This window comes from Hypanus sabinus, chromosome X1, assembly GCF_030144855.1.
Source record: "Hypanus sabinus isolate sHypSab1 chromosome X1, sHypSab1.hap1, whole genome shotgun sequence".
NCBI classification, from domain to species: Eukaryota; Metazoa; Chordata; class Chondrichthyes; order Myliobatiformes; family Dasyatidae; genus Hypanus; species Hypanus sabinus.
Window position 1 is genome coordinate 17,082,353 of NC_082738.1, and position 25,451 is coordinate 17,107,803.

General features: G+C 38.1%; 1 protein-coding gene across 1 annotated transcript in view; it reads right to left on the reverse strand.

The window, feature by feature from the left end:
* The window catches only part of kmt2d (lysine (K)-specific methyltransferase 2D), a 248,352-nt gene that overhangs the window by 130,655 nt on the left and 92,246 nt on the right, over nucleotides 1-25,451 (reverse strand). The window contains exons 17-26 of the mRNA XM_059955967.1: nucleotides 24,486-24,667; nucleotides 22,758-22,922; nucleotides 22,051-22,160; nucleotides 21,084-21,134; nucleotides 20,784-20,996; nucleotides 18,964-19,107; nucleotides 18,314-18,433; nucleotides 17,349-17,482; nucleotides 11,008-11,179; nucleotides 7,434-7,532 (exon numbers count right to left, since the gene is read on the reverse strand). Of these exons, the coding sequence (XP_059811950.1) occupies nucleotides 7,434-7,532; nucleotides 11,008-11,179; nucleotides 17,349-17,482; nucleotides 18,314-18,433; nucleotides 18,964-19,107; nucleotides 20,784-20,996; nucleotides 21,084-21,134; nucleotides 22,051-22,160; nucleotides 22,758-22,922; nucleotides 24,486-24,667 (1,390 nt within the window). The remainder of the gene's footprint in view (nucleotides 1-7,433; nucleotides 7,533-11,007; nucleotides 11,180-17,348; nucleotides 17,483-18,313; nucleotides 18,434-18,963; nucleotides 19,108-20,783; nucleotides 20,997-21,083; nucleotides 21,135-22,050; nucleotides 22,161-22,757; nucleotides 22,923-24,485; nucleotides 24,668-25,451) is intronic.

Consider the following 25,451-nt stretch of genomic DNA (forward strand, 5'->3'; position numbering starts at 1 on the left):
GGGAACCAGAGCAACAAGTCAGAAAGTGGAGGAATGGAAAGGAAGGAATACGCCAGGGCCAGTAAAAACAGGCAGGAGCAAATTAATAGATATGATAGGATGGATAGTTTGAAGTGTGTTTATTATAATGTTAGGAGTATTATGGGTAACAAACATGGATCTATAATGCTCTGGCCATTACAGAGATTTGGTTGAGAGAGGACCAGGAAAGGGGTTTGACATTTTAGAAAAAAAAAGAGGGAGGTGAAGGAGCATGGGAAGTTGCATAAATCAGGTACAATATCACAGCTGCATTCAGAGGGGACATAATGAATGGCTCATCCACTGAATCTATATGGGTAGAAGTCAAAAATAGGAAAATTGCAGCTATTTTGATGGGATTGTACTACAGACCCCTTCCCCCATAGCCACCAGGACACTGAGCAACAGATACGCAGGCAGATTAAGGTACAAGAACAATAGTTCTCATGGGGGACTTCAGCTTCCCAAATATCAACTGGGATCTTCTTAGCTCAGAGGTATAGATAGAGCAGAATTTGTTAGGTGCATCCAGCAGGGTTTCTTAAAACAATACAGTCGGCCCTCCTCCTAGTCGGGGGATTGGTTCCGAGACCCCCCCCCCCCCCCCCGCGGATACCAAAAAACGCGGATGCTCAAGTCCCTTATTTAACCTGTCTCTGTGCGGTGGTCTTTAGGACCCAGCAGAGCACCGGACTTTATTTAACGTCTCCGTGCGGTGGACATTAGGAGCTCTGAATCCACAGTGTTTCTGTTCACGAAAATAATCACGATCAAAAGTAAGTTGGAAATAATAAAGCAATTGGAAAGAGGTGAAACACCATCGGTCATTGGAAAAGCTTTAGGCTACAGTCAGTCAAAGATCGGAACAATTTTAATGAAGCGTGTGAAAGGCCCTGCCCCAATGAAAGCTACAATTATTACTAAGCAACACAGTGGTTTAATTATTGAAATACGTATATTTCTTAAGTGTTTTATATTCATAGAAAGGTAAAATATGCACTATATACTAAGAAAAATGTTTGACTAACTGACGCTAAATAATACCGGATATACCTGTTACGACTTCAAATCTGACTTAAAGACGGACTCAGGAATGGAACTCATTCATAACCCAGGGACTGCCTGTACTTTTAAGTCATTTCTAGATTACTTATAATACCTAATACAATGTAAATGCTATGCAAATAGTTGTACTGTATTGTTTACGGAATAATGACAAGAAAAAAAGTCTGTACATGCTCAAACAACGAGTGCTGGAGAGAGCACATCTGGGTTTTCCCGATCCGCGGTTGGTTGAATCTGCGCATGCGGAGGGCCGACTGTATGTAGACTGTCTAACGAGAGAAAGAGCAGTACTGGATCTGGTGTTGGGTAATGAGCCTCGCCAGGTGACTGACCTTTCAGTGGGTGAACAGTTAGGGAATAGTGACCACAACGCCTTAAGTTTTAAGATAGGTATGGATAAGGATATGCATGGACAATGCGGGAGAGTATTGAATTAGAGCAGTGCAAATTACAAGAACATTAGTTAGGAACTAGAGAGAGTTGATCGGGAAGAGCTGTTATTGGGCAAGTCCACATCCGACATGTGGAGGGTGTTTAAAGACTAACTGCAGAATACAGGACAGATATGTTCCAATCAGAAGGAAAGACAAGGATGGTAATGTAAGATGACTTTGGATGTCAAGGGAGGTAATGAACTTAGTAAAGAAAAGGTAAAGTATATAAAGCCAGAAGCTACAATCAAACTGAGCCCTTGAGGATTATAAAGCCAAAAAGAACTCAAGAAGCAAATTATGAAAGCCAGGAGGGGCCATGAAAACTCCTTGGCAAACAGGATTAAAGAGAATCTGAAGGCATTCTATATATACATCAAGAGCAAGAGGATAACTAGGGAGTGGGTAGGACCACTCAAGGATAAAGGGGGAACATTTGTTTGGATGCAGAGGATACGGTGATCAGTGCCAAGTGTATTAATATGCTAAGGTATTTTGAGTAAAAGAGGAGGTCGTACTGGGTCTCTTAAAGAGCATTCGAGTCCCCAGGACCTAATGGGATATACCCCAGATTATTGAGGCAAGAGGTGAGATTGCTGGGGCCTTGACCAATATCTTTGTGCCCTCTCTAGCTACAGGCGAGGTCCTGGAGGACTGTCAAGTAGCTAATGGTATTCCATTAATCAAGAAGGGAACCAGGGATAATCCCGGAAACAGACCAGTGAATCTCATGTCAGTGGTGGGAAGTTACTGGGGAGAATTCTCAGGGATAGGATTTATGAGTATTTGGAAAACCATGGCCTAATAAGGGAAAACCAGCATAGCTTTGTGCAGTGCAAGGCGTGTCTTACTAACTTGGGAATTTTTTTTTTGATTAGGTGACGAGGGTGACTGATGACAGAAGAACTGTGGATGCAAGGTGTTTGATAAGGTCCCTCATGGGAGGCTCATCCAGAAGATTAAGATATATGGTGAATTGGCAATTTGATTTCAGAACTGGCTTGCCCATAGAAGAAAAAGGGCAGTGGTCATTGGGACTTATCCTAGCTGTAAGTCTGTGTTTCGCAGGAATCTGTACTGGGACCTCGGTTGTTTGTGATGCATATAAATGACTTGGATGAAAATGTAGATGGGTGGGTTAGTAAATTTGTAGATGATACAAAGATTGGTGGTGTTGTGGAATGCGCAGAAGATTGGCAAAGTATACAGCGAGATACAGATGAGTTGCAGATATGGACAGAAAAATGGCAGACAGAGTTTAACCCAGATAAATGTGGAGTGTTACACCTTGGCATGTCAAACGTAAAGAGAGAGTGTACTGTTAAGGGCAAGACCCTTAATTTTGATAAGCAGAGGGATCCAAGTTCATAGATCCTTGAAAGTGGCTGCACAGGCTGAAAGGGTGGTTAGGGAGGTATATGGCATGCTTGCCTTTACTAGTCGAGGCACTGAGATCAAGTCAGGAAGAAATGCTGTAGCTCTATAAAACTCGAGTTAGGCCTCACCTGGAATATTGCATACGGTCTGGTTGCCCCATTATAGGAAGGATGTTGAGGCTTTGGAGAGGGTGCAGAAGAGGTTTACCAGGATGCTGTCTGCATTAGAGGGCATGTGCTATCACAAGAGGTTGGACAAACTTGGTTGCTTTCTCTGAAGCGGTGGAGGCTCAGGGGAGATCTGATAAAGATTTAAAAGATTATCAGAGGTGTAGGTAGAGTGGACAGACTGTATCCCTTTCTCATAGTTGAATAAGATGAGGGACTAATTTCAAAGGAAATGTGAGGAGCAAGCTTTTTTTTTAAAACCAAGAACGGTGCATGCCTGGGATAGTGGTAGAGGCAGATACACTAGGGATTTTTAAGAGATGTTTAGAGAGGCATATGAATGTGAGGTAAATGCGAGGATATGAGCATTATGTAGGCAGAGGGGATTCGTTTATTTGGACATTTGATTGGTTCGACACAACACTGTGGGCTGAAGGGCCTATACCTGTGCTGTACTGTTCAATGTTCTGCATTGAGGAATGGAATTAAACTCGATCCCTGTCCAGTATTCATAAAAATCTCTGCCTAACACACAAAAAAATAAAATTCCTTCATTATTATTTTTATACTTTTATGTTCAATCATTAAGTCCATCATTGAAATTAATATCAAATAAGGAAAGACAAAATATCATTGGGATTTGTGTAAGGTCACTGGCTTAATTTTGGTCTATCTATAAACTTTGTAGAAAGAGCATTTATCATTGTGATGGGTTCATTTTATGGGATGGGAATAGATAATTTGATATTAAAAGCAGACATATCAGAGCAAATGCACCAGAAACAGGTGATCAGCAAATGCACACAGGGCACTAAGTGTGTATTTCTCCTCAATGCTAATATGAAAAAGAGAGATGTCCCAGGAGTCAAATTTTCAGGGCACAGGCTTCAAAATAAAAATTAAATCCTGAGCCACAAATGGACTTTAGTCAGCAACTTTCTAACACAATTTTAGCAATTATTCAACTTTATACATGGTTTATAAAATCTTTATATAATCTATACAAATACGTTGTAATTTATAAAATGTCAAATAGCTGAATGAAAAACATGCCAGCCTAAAGGACTCTCAGCAACTTAACTGACCTCTTTAAAAACAGCGGCATTGATTTTTCACATCCCACGTACAATATGCAGATTAGTACATTCTCAGCTTTTTCAGTCTGAGGTCTCTAATGGTGCAACATAGAAGCCTGTGCTGACTTTTCAACAGAGATACTCAGTTAGTCTCACTGCCCTTCCCAACAGCTTTTTAAAATATACATCTGATTTCTTCTGGAAAATTATAGTGAATTAGTTTCCATTATCCCTGCAGGTAGCCTCTTCCAGTTCATAAATAGGACTTTAAAAGAAAAAGTCCACAATGAACCCCCTCTAACCCAATCTTTCAAGCAAACAGGGTTATTGACCTGAAATGTTCACTCTAGTTCTCTCACCACAGAATCCAACCCCACCTGTTAACAATTTTTTAGCACTTTCTTTTTAATTCAACCATACAGAGATGTTACATCCTATAAAAGAATTACCCCCACTATAACTCCAGAGGAGAGCTATTAGCACACCACATGGATCTCACAGAGACTTGATGAATGTTAAATGAGTGGTTGGGATGGGGGTGGCAACGATTGGCATTGCTTGATTAGACCAAATTGTTTTCATGTTTTCACTGTGGAATACTATTAATCATACTTTCACCAGCTGTCTTTGTTTTACATAATACATTTAATGAGACTTCTAGGTTGCTGATACTGCAAAAACAAACTGAGGAATTATGTAAAAAAATAAGATCACATTTAAAAATTTATCAAGATAAAAAATATAGATCTATTTGGACGCAGTACTTTGAACCATTCTTTTGCAAAAGTGAGACAAGAGCAAGTGGGATGGAGATAGTTGTTAGGGAGGGGAGAAAGGGCAAAAGGATAGAAAATAAATGAAGGTATTAAATAGAACAATTGCAAGAGTGCAGTGGCATTCCTGTTTCATGCTCACTGCATAGGCGGGGAGAGTGCACGCGGAATAGTACAGGTTAAAAAGAGAAAGGCAGGGAATGTAGGGGAGAAAAACAGGGTTGGGAGAAAGAGACAGTAGTTGACTATGAAAGTCAGGTGTTCCGTTTAGTGAGATGGAAACCCATAGGAAACATTTAGCAGCTGTAGGAAGCAGTCATGTACATTGAATGTCAAGGTGAACCTGGGATAAGTAGAAATAGTTGTGAGACCCACACAAGCATGTTGTTTAAGAACCAATCCTGACATCATTACCAGTGTCTCCAGCAGCATCTCCTCCTCCCCAAACTGAGTCAAAACAGAACTTGAAATCTCCATCTCATAGTCCAAACACCCTACCTACGTCAAAACTGAAGGTCCTCAACACCATTTTCAGCAGTTTTAATGTTGTTGAAAATACTGAGGGATTGTTAGGCCATTTTGTAGCAACATCAAGTTCAAAGTAAATTTATTATTGAAGTACATATCTGGCACCACATACAGCCCTGAGATTCATTTCTTTGCAGGCATACTCAATAAATCCAATACCATTAAAGACTCAATGAAACACCACACCAACAGGGCAGACAACCAGAGTGCAAAAGACAAAAACTGTGCAAACACAAAAAGAGGAAAAATAATAATAAATTAATAAGCAATAAATATCGAGAACATGAGATTAATAGTCATTGAAATTGAGTCTCAGTGATAGGGCAAATGAAGTTGAGTGAAGTTATTCCCTCAGGTCAGGGCCCTGATGGTTGAGGGGTAGTAATTGTTCCTGAATCTGGTGGCCAGTCAAGACTCCTGTAACTTCTTCCTTATGGCACCTGGTGGTAGCAGCGAGAAGAGAGCATGATCTGGGTGGTGAAAATCCCAATGATGAATGCTGCTTTCCTGCGACAAGGCTCCATGTAGATGTCCTCAATGGTGGGGAAGACTTTACTCCCCATTGAGCACATCTCAAAAAGTCAAAAGCTTAAAAGAAATGAGTGAAGTTGTAGGAGTTTGAGATATAGAAAGCAAACTAGACTAGTATTCCCCACTTCCACACACACACACTGTGGACACTGCCACTTATTTTGAAAATAGATTTGTGAAGTGCCAGTGCTAAGCACATCCTAAAAACATAGGAATCAAAAGGAAAATCCAATGAGAAGCCATGAAAAGTTTAGTCAAAATATGAAACTGAGCCAGACAAATGGAAAAAATATTTAAGTGATATCTTGTGATCAGAGCAATTAATGGTAGCATTATGGAACTAATATCTATTTCAGACACCCCACTGTTAACATTATAAGCTGCCATGAGAAAAAAAATACAATGAACACGTTACAAAGCACCCTCCACACCACTCCAAAATCGAGCTTCTGCTCTTAACTTCACAAGGGTGTAGTTGAGACCACCAGGAACAGGACAAAAAATACATACATTTCCTTGGTCTGCTGATGTTTAATAATTAACAGAAACTCTACATTCACTTTGTAGTGTTTTTGCTTGTCCAGTATCTCAACACACTTCCCAAAAGAGATATATCACAATTACCCAAGCTCAGAAAATTGGGTAAAACTGGCAGATCCAAGACGTTATAACCTGCACACTTAAATAGAGTATTATTACCTTATAAACTGCAGAGAATTATTATATTATAAATTAGAAAGTGTAGTTGATCATAGGACAAACTTGTATATTCATTGCTTATCCATCTGGGAAATTACAACATGCTATTCTGCTATTATGTTGAGCTCCTTGAAAAATTATAAAATATAAAGTGTTAAGTAAATACTAGTTAATCTAAATTTTTATTGTCTTCATATTGCAAGTTATCACCTTGGATTAAAGTGCAATTGGCAAAGTCAACTCTTTTCATTTGCTGGAACAGTTTACATGAAACTTGGGAATTTTTGTTTTTGCTTAGCTGAGCAGTTTTTAATTACAATAATGTAAATGAGCTCTTCAGATTTATCCGTACTATACATCATTTTTTTTAAAGGGGCAAAATAGCTGGCCTTTTCAGAGTTATTTCTAAAACCTTTCAATACCCAACTAAAAAATGCAAAAAGACTAGGACCTTCAGAAACGTACTTCTAGTAAATGCAATTTCCTTCCCATATCAACAAGCACCCTACATTCTGACTGGATTCTGTTATAGTACAACAGACAGGGGGGGGATTTAACTTTAAATGTAATTCATAAGATTTTGCATTGTGCAATGATTCTTTGTATTTTTAATCTTGAAATCCTATTAGAAGAAAGCATACTTTGGGAATTAATACAAACTGCTACATAAATTTGAATGAGGAAATAGAGCTGCAAGGGCTTACAAAAAAGAAATCAATTAATTACAACCACAATATTAAAAATTTTCTCTGTGTTTTGACTTACCCATTCCATCTGGCTGAGCTTCCTCCATTTTAGGTGGGTCATCTGGGATTGGCCCTCCATTACGTTTGAGGGGGCCTTGGATTGTCTTTGCATCAGGAACTATCAAAATTAAATGAAACAATAAGAGATACAAGAATATTAATCTTTAATAGAAATCAACATGGAAAATAAAGTGTTATTTTGTACTTCATTGATATATTTTCATTGGTATTGTCAAAGTAAACAAACCTAATTATTTTTTATGAATCTCGACGAATTATACAGAATAAAAACAGCAACGTTCTCAGAACTGATCACTTGGGTGCACATCATCTTACACCACTCCTCTAACTAGGACCTGTAATGTCCTCTGTCAATTAATTAGTCATTTAGCTTGTTTAGCTTTTTATACAACAGTTGCAAGAAAAAGTTTGTGAACCCTTTGCCATTATCTGGTTTTCCACATTAATTACTCATAAAATATGGTCTGATTTTCATCTAAGTCACAATAACAAATACAATCTGCCTAAATTAATAACAAACAATTGTACTTCTTCTAAATACTGAGTACACTATTTAAACAATCACAGTCTAAGTTGAAAAAGTATGTGAACCTCTGAGGTAATACCTTCTACAAAAGCTATTTGGAGTCAAGTTTGCAAATCAATAAGGTTGGAGGTATGGGTTGTAGAAATGCCCTACCCTTTCAAAAAGACACACAAAATCAGGTAACTGACAGAGTCTGCTCTTCTCAAGAGAAATCTTTTTATGTCCACCACGCCTCAATCAAAACTACCTTCAGAGGACCTTAGAAAAATTGTAGAGATGCAAGAAGCTCAAAAAGCCTACAAAAGCATTTCTAAAGACCTGAGCGTTCATCAGTCCACAGTAAGAGAAGTTCTCTCCAAATGGAGGAAATTCAGTACTGTTGCTACTCTCCCTAGAAGTGGACGTCCTGCAAAGATCACATCGAGAGCACAACATGCAATGGTGAAGAAGGCGTAAAAGAACCCAAAGGTAACAGCAAAAAACCTGCAAAAATCTAGAGCCTGCTAAGGTCTCCGTTCACGTGTCCACTCTAAGAAAAACACTGAACAAGAATGGTGTTCATGGAAGGGCACCACGGAGGAAACCAGTGCTCTCTAAAAAAAACATTGCTGCACATCTCAAGTTTGCAAATTACCACCTGGATGTTTCTGGCAGACACAATGTTTCTGGCAGAATGTTCTGTGGTCAGATAAGCAAAAGTTGATCTTTTTAGTAGAAATGCATGCTGTTATATTTGGAGGAAAATAGGCGCTGAACACCAAAATGCTATCCCAACTGAAGCATGATAGAAGGAGCATCATGGTTTGGGGCTGCTTTTCAGCCTCAGGGCTTGGACAGCTTACAATCATTGAGGCAACAATGAATTCAAAATTGTATCAAGACATTTTGCACGAGAATGTCAGGGTAGTGGTCCTTCACCTGAAGTTTAATAGAAGTTGGATGATGCAACAAAACAATGATCCGACACACAAGAGTAAATCAACAACAGAATGGTTTAAAAAGAAGAAAATTTGTGTTTTGGAATGGCCTTAACCCAATTGAGATGCTGTGGCCTTATCCGTGGAGGGCTGTTCATGCAAGGTTTTGTATGGAGGAATGGTCTAAAATTCCTCTTCGCTGTTGTGCAAGTCTGATTGGTAGCTGCAAGAAATGTTTGGTGAAGGTTGTTGCTGCTGAAGGAGGTTCTAGTTAAAGTTAAAGTCTGTCCCGAGCCTTATAGGCTCATCAGGACAGTGCTTATGTCGGTTTCCGTGGCGTGAAGCGACTGAGAGTACGAGACTCCCCCCACAGATAGGTTAACCCCCATCATTTTACCGGTACCTATTTTCAGCTGGGTGGACTAGAGCAATGTGTGATTAAGTGCCTTGTTCAAGGACACAACACACTGCCTCGGCTGGGGCTCGAACTCACAACCTTCAGATCGCTAGTCCAACACCTTAACCACTTGGCCACACACCACACAATGGAGGTTCTACCAGTTATTAAATACAAGGGTTCACACACTTTTTCCTGCAAATGGATATTCTAGCATTTGCTCATGAAAAACCGAGATTTTTATTATTGGGTTTATTCTATCATGTTTCTTTTTTAAAAGACTAGCTATCACGAGGTTTCTTTCCAGTTTGCTGGTTCTTTCTATTCATTGATTGTCAACGAAGAACTTCAAATTCAATCTCTTTTCATCTGCAGGTGACACAATCGTCAGTTCGAGTTAATTGACGCAAGTTGTTTGGAAGTTATTTAATATGTATTTTTAGCTTGTCGAAGATACCGAGAAGGTTAAATTCATTTCTCAGCCTGAAGGATTCTGAGCATTAAACATTGATTTTGTTACTCTTCCCATAGAAGTTATCTAATCTGCTGAATATTTCAATTTTTTGTTTTTTTAAACATCCATTATCTGCAGTTCTTCACTTTTTGTGGCTATATACAGTATGAAGTGCTGCAATAGTGGGACCAATTCAAGTTAACTATTCTAAACTAGATGATGTTGAACTTGTCAACTATTGCTCTATGCATGCAAGTGAAAGGTCAATATCCATTATCCCATCAAACTTTAATCTTGCAGTTTTTGGGAACACCCAAGTCAAGAAGAGCCCCACTCTTATCAATGTATGATACTTCTGCCCTGATCTGATATCCATGCTGTTTACCACATCCTGCCCTACCCAAAATAAAAAAAACTTCAACAATAATAATGCAGTTGAGGGTTAAGGGGAAGTTGTTGAGATCTCTTAGATGGCCACTGCTACCTCTAGATGCACAAGGACTTCTTTATCAGACAAACTGCTCTCATTAGTGAAGAGCCCACTCGTGATTTCACAATATGGAAAAATCACTGACAAGCAGCTGATGATGGAGCCCAGGATGCTTTCCAAAAGAATACTATCAGAATCTATTCTGGGGCTGCAAATGGCTTTTGACAACTATAACATTTTCCCGTATATTAGATGAGATGCCAAGTACTTGATCACTTTTTCTTTAACCCAGTTCTGCTGAAGCTGATATACTACCTTTACACAAGACCAGCTACTCTAAACTCTCCTTCAGTATTCAAGCTCTTGCATTTGCATCTGCAGCCATATGGCTGTAGCATCTAAACAACAGCTAGATTATTGACAAGACAGAATTAATTGGCGAGATCACTAATTCAGACCAGTTTACTGGTCAACAGAACAGTAACCTCAGAATGAGATTTTTCTTGTTTTCGCGATAGTTCTAAATGGACAAGAATAGCTTAACATGGGAAATAACTTGTTCAAAGTCTTCATCTAGCATGTTATCAAGACCATAGACAATGCTGTTTCCAGTGTATTAAGTGAAACAAGTTTGCTGGGTACTACACCTGGGAACCTCCCTGCAACAGAATACTTCCAGCAAGCGATCATTTAACTTTCAAGTTCATCCTTACTTTCAAATTCATACTCAAGAAATTCAACTTCATCTACTTACTAAAAAAGGAATAACCTATGTGGAAAATCTTATCAACAATTTTTTCATCCAAAATTGAAATATATATATTCACAATTAACTGTCAAGTACTCACCCCTCTCCTGGGGTCCATCAAGCTTTTCATCCGTTGGGTCCTTCTGCTGAGATGCTGGGTCTGATCGAGAGCTGCCTTGTGGGAACTCAGTATTTTCACTGTCAGAGAAACCCTCTGAGCTGAGGCAAACTTTCCGACTGCTGTCCAGCAGTGACTTTCCAAAGAACGCTTCCTGTCAGATATGGAAGGTTAAGAAAAATATCTCGGCTAACCTGCAAATCATTACAGAAAGTAAAATTTCCATGTGTAAACATGTAAAATTACTTTTCATTAAGTCTCATATCACAAACTCCATTTTTAAAACTGGATGTAATTTACAATATAAATTACCTACCTTAAGAGTACTATCATCCTCATTTTTATTTTGTGAAGGTAGTTCAAAATCCACATACAAATAAGTCCTTGCTGAAATGAGGTGGTTAAAAAATACCAGGACTGTGTACCTTTAAAAGTTTGGCACCACACATGGCAGTCCCTGGACTATTCCCCACTCCATTGCATATATAAGCCTCATTCTGGGAGTATACCTCAGTTAGCTTGAAAGAAGGCTGCAGCAGATTTAAAGAGTTGAATATCAAAGTTAAATACAGATTTAAAGGAAGCTTCTTTGCACCATATTAGATGGAGGAAGCTTTGCACATGGAGGCTGAGCTAGAATACAGCACTAGGAAAAGAATACCAAAAGGAAGCCAATGTGATATTCTTCCTCATTGTTCAAACTCCACACATAAAAGTTGCAATTGATAAGAGATTACAGACTGAACATTGACTCCAATTTAGAACACTACAGTGTTCGGACAGTCATCACAAGCTGCCTTATCCAGAATTCATAAAAGCATTGCATGTCACAAGTAAACTGTCTCCTGGCATATGTGATCACAAGTATAATCAGTTCATAAAATTCTTGCTAGTATCCAATAAGGAAAATCCACATTCTTGTAACCTAGCGTTTTGTTAGGATTATGGGTTTAAATAATGTTTTATCACCAAATAGCACTGAGTGGAATCAATTCCTTTCAATGCAACAGAAAATTAAGCATTGAAAGAAATCCAAACATATCTGCTCAAATAAAAATCTTATGCCAATAAGGTGCAATGTTCCCAAACAATTCCCAGTTATTCACTGTGGATCCTGAGAAAAATGCTTTATTTAATATCAATAGTAAAGGAATGCAGCCAAAATAGGGATTGCCTCAAATTTTAAAAAACTGGCACATATAAATTCTTTCCTTAATGTCCAACAAATTGCCCTTTACCTTTATAACAAGAAGCCAACAAGCAATCCATGCTCTTTTGCAGGGTGAGATTCATCAATTGTTACCTTAAGTTTGATTATCCTAGCAGACATCAGAAATTCAGAATGACTATAATGTTTATTTGTGTTACTTGCAATGGAAGCCTCATCACTACCTTCCAACCAGAACTCTTCTTTAAGCAACTTTTGCATTCTAATGTAAGACCAATTTTCAATTAACTCAACTACCTTTAGCATCAAGTATCTTCACTTTCCTTGAAAACAAGTAATCAAAAGTTCAAGTAAATACACTCAGGATAACGCAAGCAATTCCGCAAAAAAAATGGGATGGGCCCACTGACAAACCAAAACAATGAATGCTAATTAACCATTGGCTATCAAGTCACTCCAACTACCTTAGCATAATGACAATGTGGATTCTGAACAGTAATCAAGAGAAGAGGTTTTTACTTCCCCATAAACCAGTGGTGGCAACGTCAAATGTAGCAGCACCAAAAAGACTACCTTGATCAAGATCCTGCTTAACACAGACCAGCAATCAAGCCTGGAAATTTCTTGCTCACATTTACTCAAGCTTTACTCGTGGGTCAATGGGGAAAGCATACAGGAAAACTTGAGCCAGATGCATTTCTGAAGCCAGAGTAATAACATGATGTTGCTGTCAGCCATTTGTTGGCTCCTGCAGAAAACTAAATTCCATGTCCATTTGAAAACACTAAGGACACAGTGGCCAACGCTGTATGTATTGTACTGGTGGTGATGTTAACCAGATTACTTCCAGTGGGGTACTATACATGTAAGTTGGTTGCTGTCTAGCTCTAATTAAATTACTTAGTACACAATTCTAAGGCATTTGATAACCTGGAGAATCTTAACAATTAACATTTCTGTGGCTTCACATGAAATGAATGCACACTGGCCCAGATTTAAAGGCAACAAGTATCATAACTGAGAGCATGGTTACCTCAAACCATACATTGAGTTCAATTATCTGAGATACAGCTGTAGCATAACTAGGTAGAACATGGTCAGCTTCCATCATGTTTCAAGGCAAACTAAGTGGACTATTAATTTCCTGCCAACGAAATACTCCCTTATAACAGTCCTTACTAGTAATTTTAGTACAGAGAATCATGAGTCAGCAGGAAATAAAAACAAATTTGAGGAAGACACAGGATGCCAAGTGACAATTCTGTTATCAATTCAGTGATAGAGATTCCTCCTCCTCCCCAAACTGAGTCAAAACTGAACTTGAAATCTCCATCTCATAGTCTAAACACCCTACCTACGTCAAAACTGAAGTTCCTCAACACCATTTTCAGCAGCTTTAATGTTGTTGAAAATACTGAGGGATTGTTAGGCCATTTTGTAGCAACATCAAGTTCAAAGTAAATTTATTATTGAAGTACAGATCTGGCACCATATACAGCCCTGAGATTCATTTCTTTGCAGGCATACTCAATAAATCCAATACCATTAAAGACTCAATGAAACACCACACCAACAGGGCAGACAACCAGAGTGCAAAAGACAAAAACTGTGCAAACACAAAAAGAGGAAAAATAATAATAAATTAATAAGCAATAAATATCGAGAACATGAGATAAATAAGTCATTGAAAGTGAGTCCACAGGTTGTGGGAACAGTTCAGTGATGAGGCAAGTGAAGTTGAAAGAAGTTACTTTACACAAGAGTTGCTGCAGTTCAAAAACAGCCCAATAGCACCTCAAGGATAATTTTTGGTGGACAATAAATTGCTGTCTTGCCAGCAACACTCAACTTGTGAATAAATAAAAATAAATCAGGAGTCTTTTACCCAGCAGAGAAAATTTTCATTAAAAACACAAGTTTCCAGGTGGAATAAACCACTCTCTAACCTACCTTGTAAATGGGACCTACCTATTCTTTGCCCTCAACTCATTCACTCCATTTACCTCCTTCATTCCTATGAGCACCTTTATTTGAATTCCTTCAAATAAGATGTCCAGTAAATTTACTGATACAATTCTCAGTTTTATTTTTTAAAAAGTGAGTGACATAAAACCATCTTAAACTCTGAAAATTAGAATTGTCATTTCCTCATCCATATTTAAATTTAACTTGGAAACAAAAATGAATTTTGATGTGTTTAAATTAGAGGAATTTTTTTTTATATAAAAGGAATTTGATTTTACATTGTAGTTTAGTAATTAGATTTAATGAATGACTCATCTGACCCAGACCCTAAATAAAGGGGCAGCAGATAAAATATAATTCTTTAACCTGGCTAAACTAATATAAGCCAGCTGCAGTCTCATAGTTGCTGCAACATGAAGTCTCAAGTCAGCATTTTTTTTGTGCTATAAACAACTTAAAGTAAGAAAACATTGCATTAAATAAATGCTTTGATGAAATTCATCAAATGGATAAACACTCCATTCATAATCATTACATTCACTGGTAAGAACAATTCTGCACATAAATAATAAAAATTTCCAGGAGATATGCAGATAGTGATACAAAGTTGTACTGAAGTTGCTGAGATGCAATTAAACACCAATTATAATTCAACAGTTCATTCAACATCATTATTCTTGTAAACTGTCAAAGTCATCTCAAACCTGCCTGTAGGATCTTGGTCCACAGAGAAAAGTAATACATTTGGCAAAGCAAGACATAATATTTCAGTTATTTAATGTACGTGAAGTACCTTGAGACATTTGAGACACTTGATAAAGTAACAACCTAGTCAACACTTTAGTATGAAGAGTCCCTGAATTTGGAAGGTGAAGGGGGAAAAAAGTTTCAAAGATTACACACTACACACATGACTAAATTTAAAATGTACAAATCATCTAACTGGTGAGTTTTATCCTTCAGGGACAAAAGTTACTGAAGTGCCAAATCAATTCATGAAATGAATAAAACACTTAGGACATCAGTGGCTACACAGACTGAATTGATGGAACTGAGGATCTGGCAGGATCAGAGCAGTGTCCTTTTATGAAGCTGAGTACGTTCCATGGAACCTGCAGGGCTACAGCAAGGAATCAGATTGGTTTACAAGTGTTGAAGTTGAGTATAGCATTCAAACTCTAACATAAAATAATCTTTCACTGAAAAGTAAAACCACCAGTATTCTCACCAAAGAATGGCAAAGTTTTGTGCATTCTCTCTTTCACCATTATTTTCCGATTCACTTAAAAGACACATGGTAATTCCCCTCAATTAAGATTATTCAAACAAACATTTAGGTAAAAAAGCTCCTGAAATTATAGCAGCAAATCCAAATTCTTTTGTATCATAATAGAGCTGATCTCATCACCGTATTTTGCACCTAAACAAAGCTTATTTTTATGCGCCCATATGAACCGGCCCGGCCCTATTTCGCGCCCGTGCGAGCGGGCCCGGCCCTATTTCGCGCCCGTGCGAGCGGGCCCGGCCCTATTTCGCGCCCGTGCGAGCGGGCCCGGCCCTATTTCGCGCCCGTGCGAGCGGGCCCGGCCCTATTTCGCGCCCGTGTGAGCGGGCCCGGCCCTATTTCGCGCCCGTGCGAGCCAGCCCGGCCCTATTTCGCGCCCGTGCGAGCCAGCATGGCCCTATTTTGCGCCCGTGCGAGCCAGCCTGGCCCTATTTCACGCCCGTGCGAGCCAGCCTGGTCCTATTTCGCGCCTGTGCAAACAATCTGACCCACTGTTGCACCAATGCCAACCACTCAGTAAAATGCTGCGCCAATGCAACCATTCCAGTCTGATATTGCATCGATGCAATTTAATCCAGGCTGATTTTGCGCGAGTGTAATTGGTCCTACCCGCTCTACACCAACGCAAGCTGTCAAACTTCCTCTGCGCCAATGCAAATGATCTGACCTACTTTTATGCCAATAGAAACAAACATATGAAATGCAAAGAGGTATTTTCTACTTCCATTAGTTACAGATCAGAAAAGACTTCACAAGATTAGATGATGGCCCTTTTAAATCTCATTATCACAGTTACATTATTGGACTGATTTAAAAGGGAAGGCACTGGGGTAAAGTTGAAATTGGAAGTGTATACCTTGACCCTTTACCCAAGCAGTATAAATACAGCCATATCAGAATTTCAGTTAAGAATCTTCAAAAATAAGCAGAAACAACTTCATGTTTTTACCTCATTAACCTGTAATAATGATAATGGAAGTTACAAGTGACACACAGAATGTATAGAATCAGTCTAAAAAAAATACTGAACACATTAATACTTCCATAAAATTAAACAATTGTAGAAGACTACAACAACCATAACCTAGCATCAAATCACTGATCCAACCATATTATTGACTTTTTGCTTTCCAGCTATTCTCATTACTAAAACAGGTCACCAACTGTTCTCCAGATTTTACGTGTGCCATGTTCAGTGTATGCTATACAACATGTGAAAATTGACAATATTATTTAAAAGAGATTCTGCTTCCAGAGAATACAAAAGTCTAAATAATCTTCAGGTAAGCTGCATCATTAGAAGACATACTAACATTCAAACACTGAAGTTGCAGTCCAATGTCATCTATTTTGAGAGAGATCGTGTAAGCGTCCTTTGAAATATCAAGCACACTTGGTTGCAACTAAAATATTGGAATGAACCATTTGACAAAAGCCAGATGTACCACCATAGATATGACGTTGTTGAGAGATTTTTCTTTTACCAGAATAATTCCATTTGATGCAGTAGCTGAGAGTATGGCTATGATGCCCAGATTATAGTATGTCAAATATTTTACAGCTTTGAAAATAAATCAACAGTAACAAAGATCAGTAGCAACTGAAGTAAACACAATTGCAATTACCCTAGTCTCCCATGTTTGAATTTTTACCTGTGAACATTTGATTAAGACTGAAAAAAAATCGCATTCACAACATTAAGGAATAATTGATGAATAACTTATTCTATACAGAAATGCTAATGTGGCTCACAAAAGTTTCAGTGGCCAAACATATTAACAATTCTGCAGGGACAAACAACTTAACTACAAACTTGGCATTACTGTAAATTACTCAAGATCTTTTTCTTTAACAAATGCTATCAAAGTTGCACAATCATCTATGTGAATAGCAAGATGCCAGTACCTGCAGATATGCTGGAAAGGAATCCTCTAACTTGCTTTTCTTTCGGCGCTGCCTTTTCTTTGCTTTCTCGCCTACATCTGGTCCTACCACAGGTATATCACTGGCATTCTCAGCTGGAAGTTCTACCTGAGTACCTACATGAATCAGAAGTTAAAAACTTCAATTGATATGGAACCTTTTTAAATAACTTAAGCTATAAGAATTAGGAAAGCTCACCCAATCAGTGCAAAGGAGCCGCATCAGGAGCAAGAGTTACTATGGACACTAATTCTTAGTTAATACCAGCCTTCATGCTAATAGTTCAGTGCCCCAAATTTTGCATTGAACAATATCTGACAATAGGTGTAAAAGGTCACCAATTAGAAACTGGTTATACCAATTCTAAACAGTTTTAGATGCATGATTCCTAGTTCATTTAGAACATGGAATATTAACTGTTCTAGCAATTAGCAGCGATTCTATCCCAGGATGAAAGGTTAAGTGCAATCTTGAGCTGGATTCAAAATGTATCTCTTTTCATGACTTGTCCTAAATTTCCCATGGGCAAATATTATTAAAGCATCAGTTCCCTACAGTAATCTCAGACGCTTAGAAATAGTTCTGAGATTGAAGCATAATTCTTGCATAACCCCAGCACTGGTCCAGTCTATATGTTCCCAAAATATATAGTTTAGGACAGCCCCCACCCCACCCTTGAAGGTAATCTGTCCATTAAATTTTAGATAGAGAAAAATAGTAAGATGAAGGGCCTATTTGTGATATATCACAATAAGAAAACATTCTTCTCTTAGAAGCACAATAAATCAATGTACAATGTAGCCTAAAGTCTTGGCCCATTGGCTGAACAAATAGAACAAGTGATTTTAAAAATGAACTAAGTCACTGGCTTCATCTGCAAATAACCAAAACATAGCATAAATATGTTGCGACTTCATGCCTATATTATTATGGAAATGTAAACTCACCTTCTTCTTTGTTGCACTCAATATTCGGACAGTCAATGGACATTCCAGGCTGTGCCACAGAGATTTTATTCAAATTCTTCATCCGCGACTGCCTCTGACGGACCATAAATCCACCAATTCCTTAAAAAAAATCAGAAGTGTGTTTGTTATCTCATTCATAACATTCTTTCCCTTTCACAATTCACCTCTATTCTTCAGCCTCATTAGTCAAGATATGGGAATGCAGGCTAAAGACGTTCCAAAAAACATCAACCAATCTACATGCATAACTTTATTCAAGTTGCACTCATGGTATTCACTGTCAGTTTTCTCCTGTCGAGTTATCACCTGTTCCATCACCATGGTAAAAAATCAGATCAAATGCAGTAATCTGATCCGAAGGCAAATGTTGCATGCTTCTTTAAAATTGAGTTTACAAGGAGGGAAAAAAATCTATTCTGGATTATACAAACTGCTTGCAGAATTTATTTAAATTATAAGGAATAGAAGTCTATGAAAGGTAAGTTGGGCCTTCCAGGATAGAAATAGAGGCCTCAAACATAACGTAAGCTATCAAATGGATATAAATGTATTTGAATAGCTTTTCAACCAGCACGTAGAAAAATCAAACTGATTCTAAAAAATTTTTGGCAACTTAACACATCACTTACCAGGTCGGTATGGCTTCCTTTTCCTCTTTTTCCCTTCTTCAGTTTCCTCACTTGTTTTTCCAGGATTGTTTATTGCACACACATCATGTTCCTGGCAGATAGGTGCATCAGGTTTTATGTCACATTCTCCTGGCTCCATGGCAACTTTAAAAGAATTAGAACCCAACAAATAATCACATTCAGTGTAATTCAAAAAATTTAAAAAATACCAATACCCCTTTTTAATTGTTCTTACTCTACAAAAGTATCACAAAATATTTCAATCTGTAATTATCAAGTTTTCATCTATATCCACAATTTTTTGAGAGGTAAGTCACATTTATTTCCATTATAAACTTCTGTAAGCCATAATTTAATTATAAGTTTTGATGTTCAAGTTTATAACAGAAAACACAATGTAATCATAGCAACACACACAAAATGCTGGTAGAACACAGCAGGCCAGGCAGCATCTATAAGGAGAAGCGCTGTCAATGTTTCGGGCCAAGACCCTTCGTCAGGACTTTCGTGTTGTGTTGTATTGTGTGTGTTGCTTGAATTTCCAGCATCTGCAGATTTCCTCGTGTTTGCAATGTAATCATAACCACTTTTCTTCCCACTCAGTCCTTCAAATGTCTAACATTCAAAATAACTGATATAATCATTTAAAATATGTATTTCGCAATAATTTGGAGGATCTATAGTCGCTACTTTTCTCTACATGTGTGATGCTACGAGTTTTGCACTTTACCATCTGAAAACTTTCAATGAATCCAATTTCTCGAAACGTACCATGTATAGGTTTTCAATTAGTGTCCAGACAATCTATGTTCAAAACAAACACTGTAAAAACAGCTTCAAATTTCAGAAGCTTTAAGACAAAGTCCAGCATTTCTCTGGATCTGTGTTACAGAATTAAATGCTTTAAACCACTTATCTGTTGTAATCTTTATTCTGTGCTCCATAAACAATGGGGAAAAAGGAAAACGTGGCTTTCTTCATGCAACGTCACCTCAATATTTTTGTTTTTAAAAACTTTAAGACTTTTAAGTTAGATTAGCATTTCTGTGGAGTTCTGTTGAAAATTAGAAAATCTCAATGCTAAAAATATTGATTTCTAAAATTGATATACCAGAGAAAGAGAGAAACACATTAAAATTACAGACAGTCAGCTATGGACATCTTAATTCTGCAGATCTATATTGTGTTTACAATACAGTATAATAGATCTATAGAATTAACATAGTTTCTCTTCCGACTAGAAGGTAAGGTTCCTACATCTGTTTATGTATAGTTTTTTTTTACAAATTCTGTCGTAGCTCCATTCCCCACCCCCCTAAATGCCTGCAAGAAAATGAAACTCAAGATAGTATACAATATGGTAATATACACTTCAAAAATAAATTTACTTTGAACCAGGTGTATAATGTCAAATTTCCATTACAAATAAGGCCAAAGTAACTTGTAACCAAAGTAAAAAGGACAGTAACAATAAATTTAAATTTGAGTGAATTACAATCAAATATTTGGTTTCAATGCTTCCCAGTTTTCTCATGATTTTTCACCGACTCTTTTCTGAATATTATAAAACTTTACAAGTTATGTAATAGTACTATGACATCCCATTAATTACACAAGGATATAAACAATCATGAAAAATCAAATACTTGCAAGTAACAAACTGCACAGAAATATTGTGCATTACAATTTAATCTGCTAGGTTTTTGTTTCCTTCAATTTGTTTTCATTGTACTATAGTACAAATTTAAGTAAAAATTACAAAAGGTTTAAATATGATCAAAAACAGCATGCTTTTCAGTATAATTGAATCTCTTACTCACCTTTATCCTCCTCCCCATCACCTTCTTCTTTCTTTATTTCTACAGATGAACCATCTATTCCTCCCAACATTGGCTCGCTGCATGGAGTTGAAGGTTTGTTCTTTAGTTTTGGCTTTGGTCCTTTTTTGTGTGGTGGTGAAAGTACCATACTTCGGAACTGTGACATTCCAGATTCTGTCAGCCATACTCCATCCTGATTATAAAACCGCGGTTCTATAAATGAATAAATTAAATCTAGGATAAATTTAGCATTCTATAAAAATTCTGACTATGAATCCTTAAAACAATTTACATACTCACCTGGATCCTTCATTTTGATGATAGGTGTAGCCACAGGGGATTCACTTCGAACTGTAAATAGAAACAAAACTGGAAACCTTTTTGCGAAAGTGTCAAAAGCTAACATTGAAATCTTGAAATAGTACAGATGTGCCAGTAATTCAGTTAGCTTGGAGACTTGCCCAATAAAACAAGCACTTTGACATGACATCGAACTACCCCTCAAATTAAGAGGCTTCGAGAGGACAACCAATGCTTCCCATTTGTGTTGAAGAATTTTGTGGTTCAATATCCACAAAATCGGCTGACAGAATGGGCTGGCCAGATGAAATCTGTAACCTCAATGAAAATGGTGTTGGAGCTCCATCGTCTAAGCCTTCCGCTGTGAATTACTGATTTGAATGTGCAGGGACTGTATCAGGTGGTCAGGATTGTTGGTCTGTGGCCATCTGTGAGTCAATAAATGGTCCCCATACAGTTCACAATTCCCATCTTCTTTGCACCCCCTCCACTACCCTGCTCCTAATTTTTCCTGGGTCACTCTGAAGAAAGAGACCATACCTCATCCCGACCAGGCATATGGCTACATTGGCAGCTCTCACACTTAGCCTCACGTTCCCTATAACAGCTTTGGAGGGATTGCTTAATTTTGCCCCTTGTAACTTCGAGCTACAGTTTGCCGATACTGTTCCCTGCTGATAAGTGTGGCATTGTGTGGCCGAATGTGGGAATAATAATTCGTACACATGGCCTCTTAAAACACAAAATGAATGCTCTCAGAGCGTCAATAATAGCCAATACAATAGTATAGATCACACTGCAATGCAGGTTTTTGGCACCTGCAAAAATAGTCACCTGTTTTTTAATCAAGTTGCACATATACATTAAAAAAAATTTAGAACTTCAATCTAGTTCTTAAATCTAAATTAAGTAAAAGCATGTCACCGTATTCCTCAAAGTACTAGACATTACTAATACTGTCACTTACCAACTGGACGAACAACAAATGGCTCACACGCAGTACAATCAAAGCCCTCATCTGCTGCTTGCTCCACTTCTTCTTCTGTGAAGAGATTTTCACAAATTGCATGGACCCACCTACAAGCAATAAAGTGATTATATTTATGAAGTCATGATTCAGGCAAGCAAAATACGAGTAAATCACTTTAAAACTTCCCGTTATTCTTTTTATTAAAGGGCTGATAAGCCATTTTGCTTATTCTAAAATCCATAACAATTCTACACTGTGAGCTCAGTGCTGGGAAAAATTTGAGCATCAGCTGGCTCTACCAGCTAAATTACAAATAAGTAGATGCTACTATGCTCACTCAGTATAAGCATACTTGCATTTCATGTAAATAGAGTGTAGAGATACAAATAAATTCTGCCACTGCACCATGTGGGAACACTCATTTCAAATTCAAGTTCCTTGCTCTTCTTCAAAACAGTGCAGTTTTTAAAACACCAATAAAAGAAAAACAGTTGAACACTTCAGCTATCTGCATAAACTCCAGTCTACACTAAACAAAACCAATGCAAACTACCTAATACAATTATATTAATGTGAAAACCTTGATAAACAAAAGCAAATTACACACTCCAAATCATGAAATCTGGGTATTTTACTTCAGGATGATACAAAACCAAGTTTTATAAAACTAATCGTACAGATACAAATACAAATCTTTGGCCTACCTATCACAATGGTGACACTGTATGAGAAGGTCCTCTTCTTCATAGTCTTCATTACAGCTTGGACAAGTAACAAGGCTACCACATGGTGCACAGTGGGTGTAGTTATTCTGCCATTCACAGTGAAAGCCAGGTGTTGTAGCACCACACTGTGTACAGCATACACACCTATAAGACAAGGTATCAAAATCAGAATCAGGTTTATTACCACCGGCATGTGACGTGAAATTTGTTAACTTAGCAGCAGCAGTTCAATGCAATACATAATCCTGCAGAGAGAAAAAAATAATAAAAACATAATAAACAAATCAATTACATATATTGAATAGATTATTTAAAAATGTGCAAAAACAGAAATACTGCATATTAAAAGTGAGTTACTGTTCACGGGTTCAATGTCCATTTAGGAATCAGATGGCAGAGGGGAAGAAGCTGTTCCTGAATCACTGAATGTGTGCCTTCAGGCTTCTGTATCTCCTACCTGATGATAACCATGAGAAAAGGGCATCCCCAGGTTGCTGGACACTGCCTTTCTGAAACACCGCTCCCTAAAGATGTCCTGGGTACTTTGTAGGCTAGTGCCCAAGATGGAGCTGACTAGATTTACAACCTTCTGCAGCTTCTTTCAATCCTGAGCAGAAACCCCTCCGTACCAGACAGTGATGCAGCCTGTTAGAATGCTTTCTACAGTACAACTATAGAAGTTTTTGTGTGTACTTGTTGACATGCCAAATCACTTCAAACTCCCTATGAAGTATCAATATGTACAAACAAGCTGGATGAATTCATCCGCAGAGTTGAAGTGGGTAGCAACCAGGAGATCCTGTCTGCTGTGGCAGGCGGAGCGGAGGTGCTCGACGAAGCGGTCCCACAAACTGCACACTCTCCTTCACATTCCCATTCAGATATGTCCATACATCTACTGCCATGATGAGACCAAACTCAGGTTGGAGGAGCAACATCTCATATACCGTCTGGGTAGCCTCCAGCCCCTTGGTAAGAACATCGAATTCTCCAACTTCCGGTAACTCCCTCCCTCTCCCTTCCCCTATCACACTTTCACTCTGCCTCCTCTTCTAGCTGCCTATCATCTCTCTCATGATTCTGCCTTCTTCTACATTTCCCCTTACATTCCTTCTTCACCTCTCCTGCCTATCCCCTCCCTGCTTACCCTCCCCCACCCCTTGATCTTTCCTCTGATTGGTTTGTCACCTGCACCTTCCCCCTCTCCCCACCTTCTCTATAGGGCCCCTGCCCCCTCCTTCTTCAGTCCTGTCGAAGAGTCTCGGCCCAAAACGTTGACTGCTCATTTCCACGGGTGCTGCCCGACCTGCTTGTTTGTACATGTTGATTTGACCACAGCATCTGCAGTGTACTTTGTGTCCCTATAAAGTATAGCTGCTGTCTTGCCTGTATGAAGTAGGACTTCCATATTTCCTTAATATACAAGGTTACAAGTAGGAAAAAAAAGCTATAATTTTTTCTTAATATACCCGCATGCACAAGTATTTAGATTTTGGACAGGCATCAGTCAACTTTTTTTTTGATATTTTACCCCAAACTCTGATAAGGATGTTCAAATGGCTTTAAACAAAGCTGATCTAATTCTGTTGAAGGATAGAAGGGAAGGAAACATCCAAGATTTGTGGTCACAAACGCTGCTCTATAATTAAGTAAAATAAAAAATGCTGTTTTTGAATCTGGTCACAGATTATTGAAGTTCACACTTACCACTTGCATTTCCAACCACCCTTTGGCACAGTCTGTAATGGTGGATCCAGGCAGTATGTGTGATAACTTATATCACAATCATCACACAACAATAAACGAGCAGGATCAGAAGCTTTGCCGCATGCTTCACACACAATACATTCCAAGCAACGCCATCCTTTGCTCAACATAACTTTTGTGATCTGCAAGACAAACAGCATAATCAGAATAACACAAGATTTTATACAGCATTCTGTTAAAAATTAGATTTAACTCTAAATCAGTAATCTCTGTCACAAATGTTAATTTGAAATTGATGACGTAGATGATACAGCAAAAAAACTGTTAACCTGGCATGCTCAGGACATTGATGATGCCAGACTAGCAGATTTTCTAAACTCTTGGATGTTATTCATATTAATACTCCAACACACTTTTAATTCACTTTTTCCCCCCACATATTCTAATGTTGGAATGATAAAATTTTCCAGTAAATCTGATGAGTTCAAAGGAAGCATGGGAACTGGGGTCCCAGTGACTGGGAAGGAAGCATGGTACTCAGAGCCCCTGTGAGCCATGTGCCGCACCACTGGGTTTCTTGATTAGTCAGATAGTGGATTATCAGAAATTTACTGCATTAATCTCTTCAAATTTTATTAAACGTGCTGGGAAAAACTTACCCCACACTCTACATTCAACAAAAAGATAAATATAATCTACATACACTGCTTTATTGTGTGACATAATGCATAGTGGATTTCCTTTCTTTTTGGCAAACATGTACTCAGAACTACGTTCAGCCTATTCTTGTGTGCTACCTCTGGATGCAAAAAAACATTCATGGCAATGAATACAAAAATTCAAGTAGTAATTTAAAAAAGTAAACAGATGTATTTGCCCTCCATACTAAAGCCTTTGAATCAAAAGATGAAGTGATATTCTTAGTATACTCAAATGATTCCCATTGCTGCTGTTGAAGGAATGCAA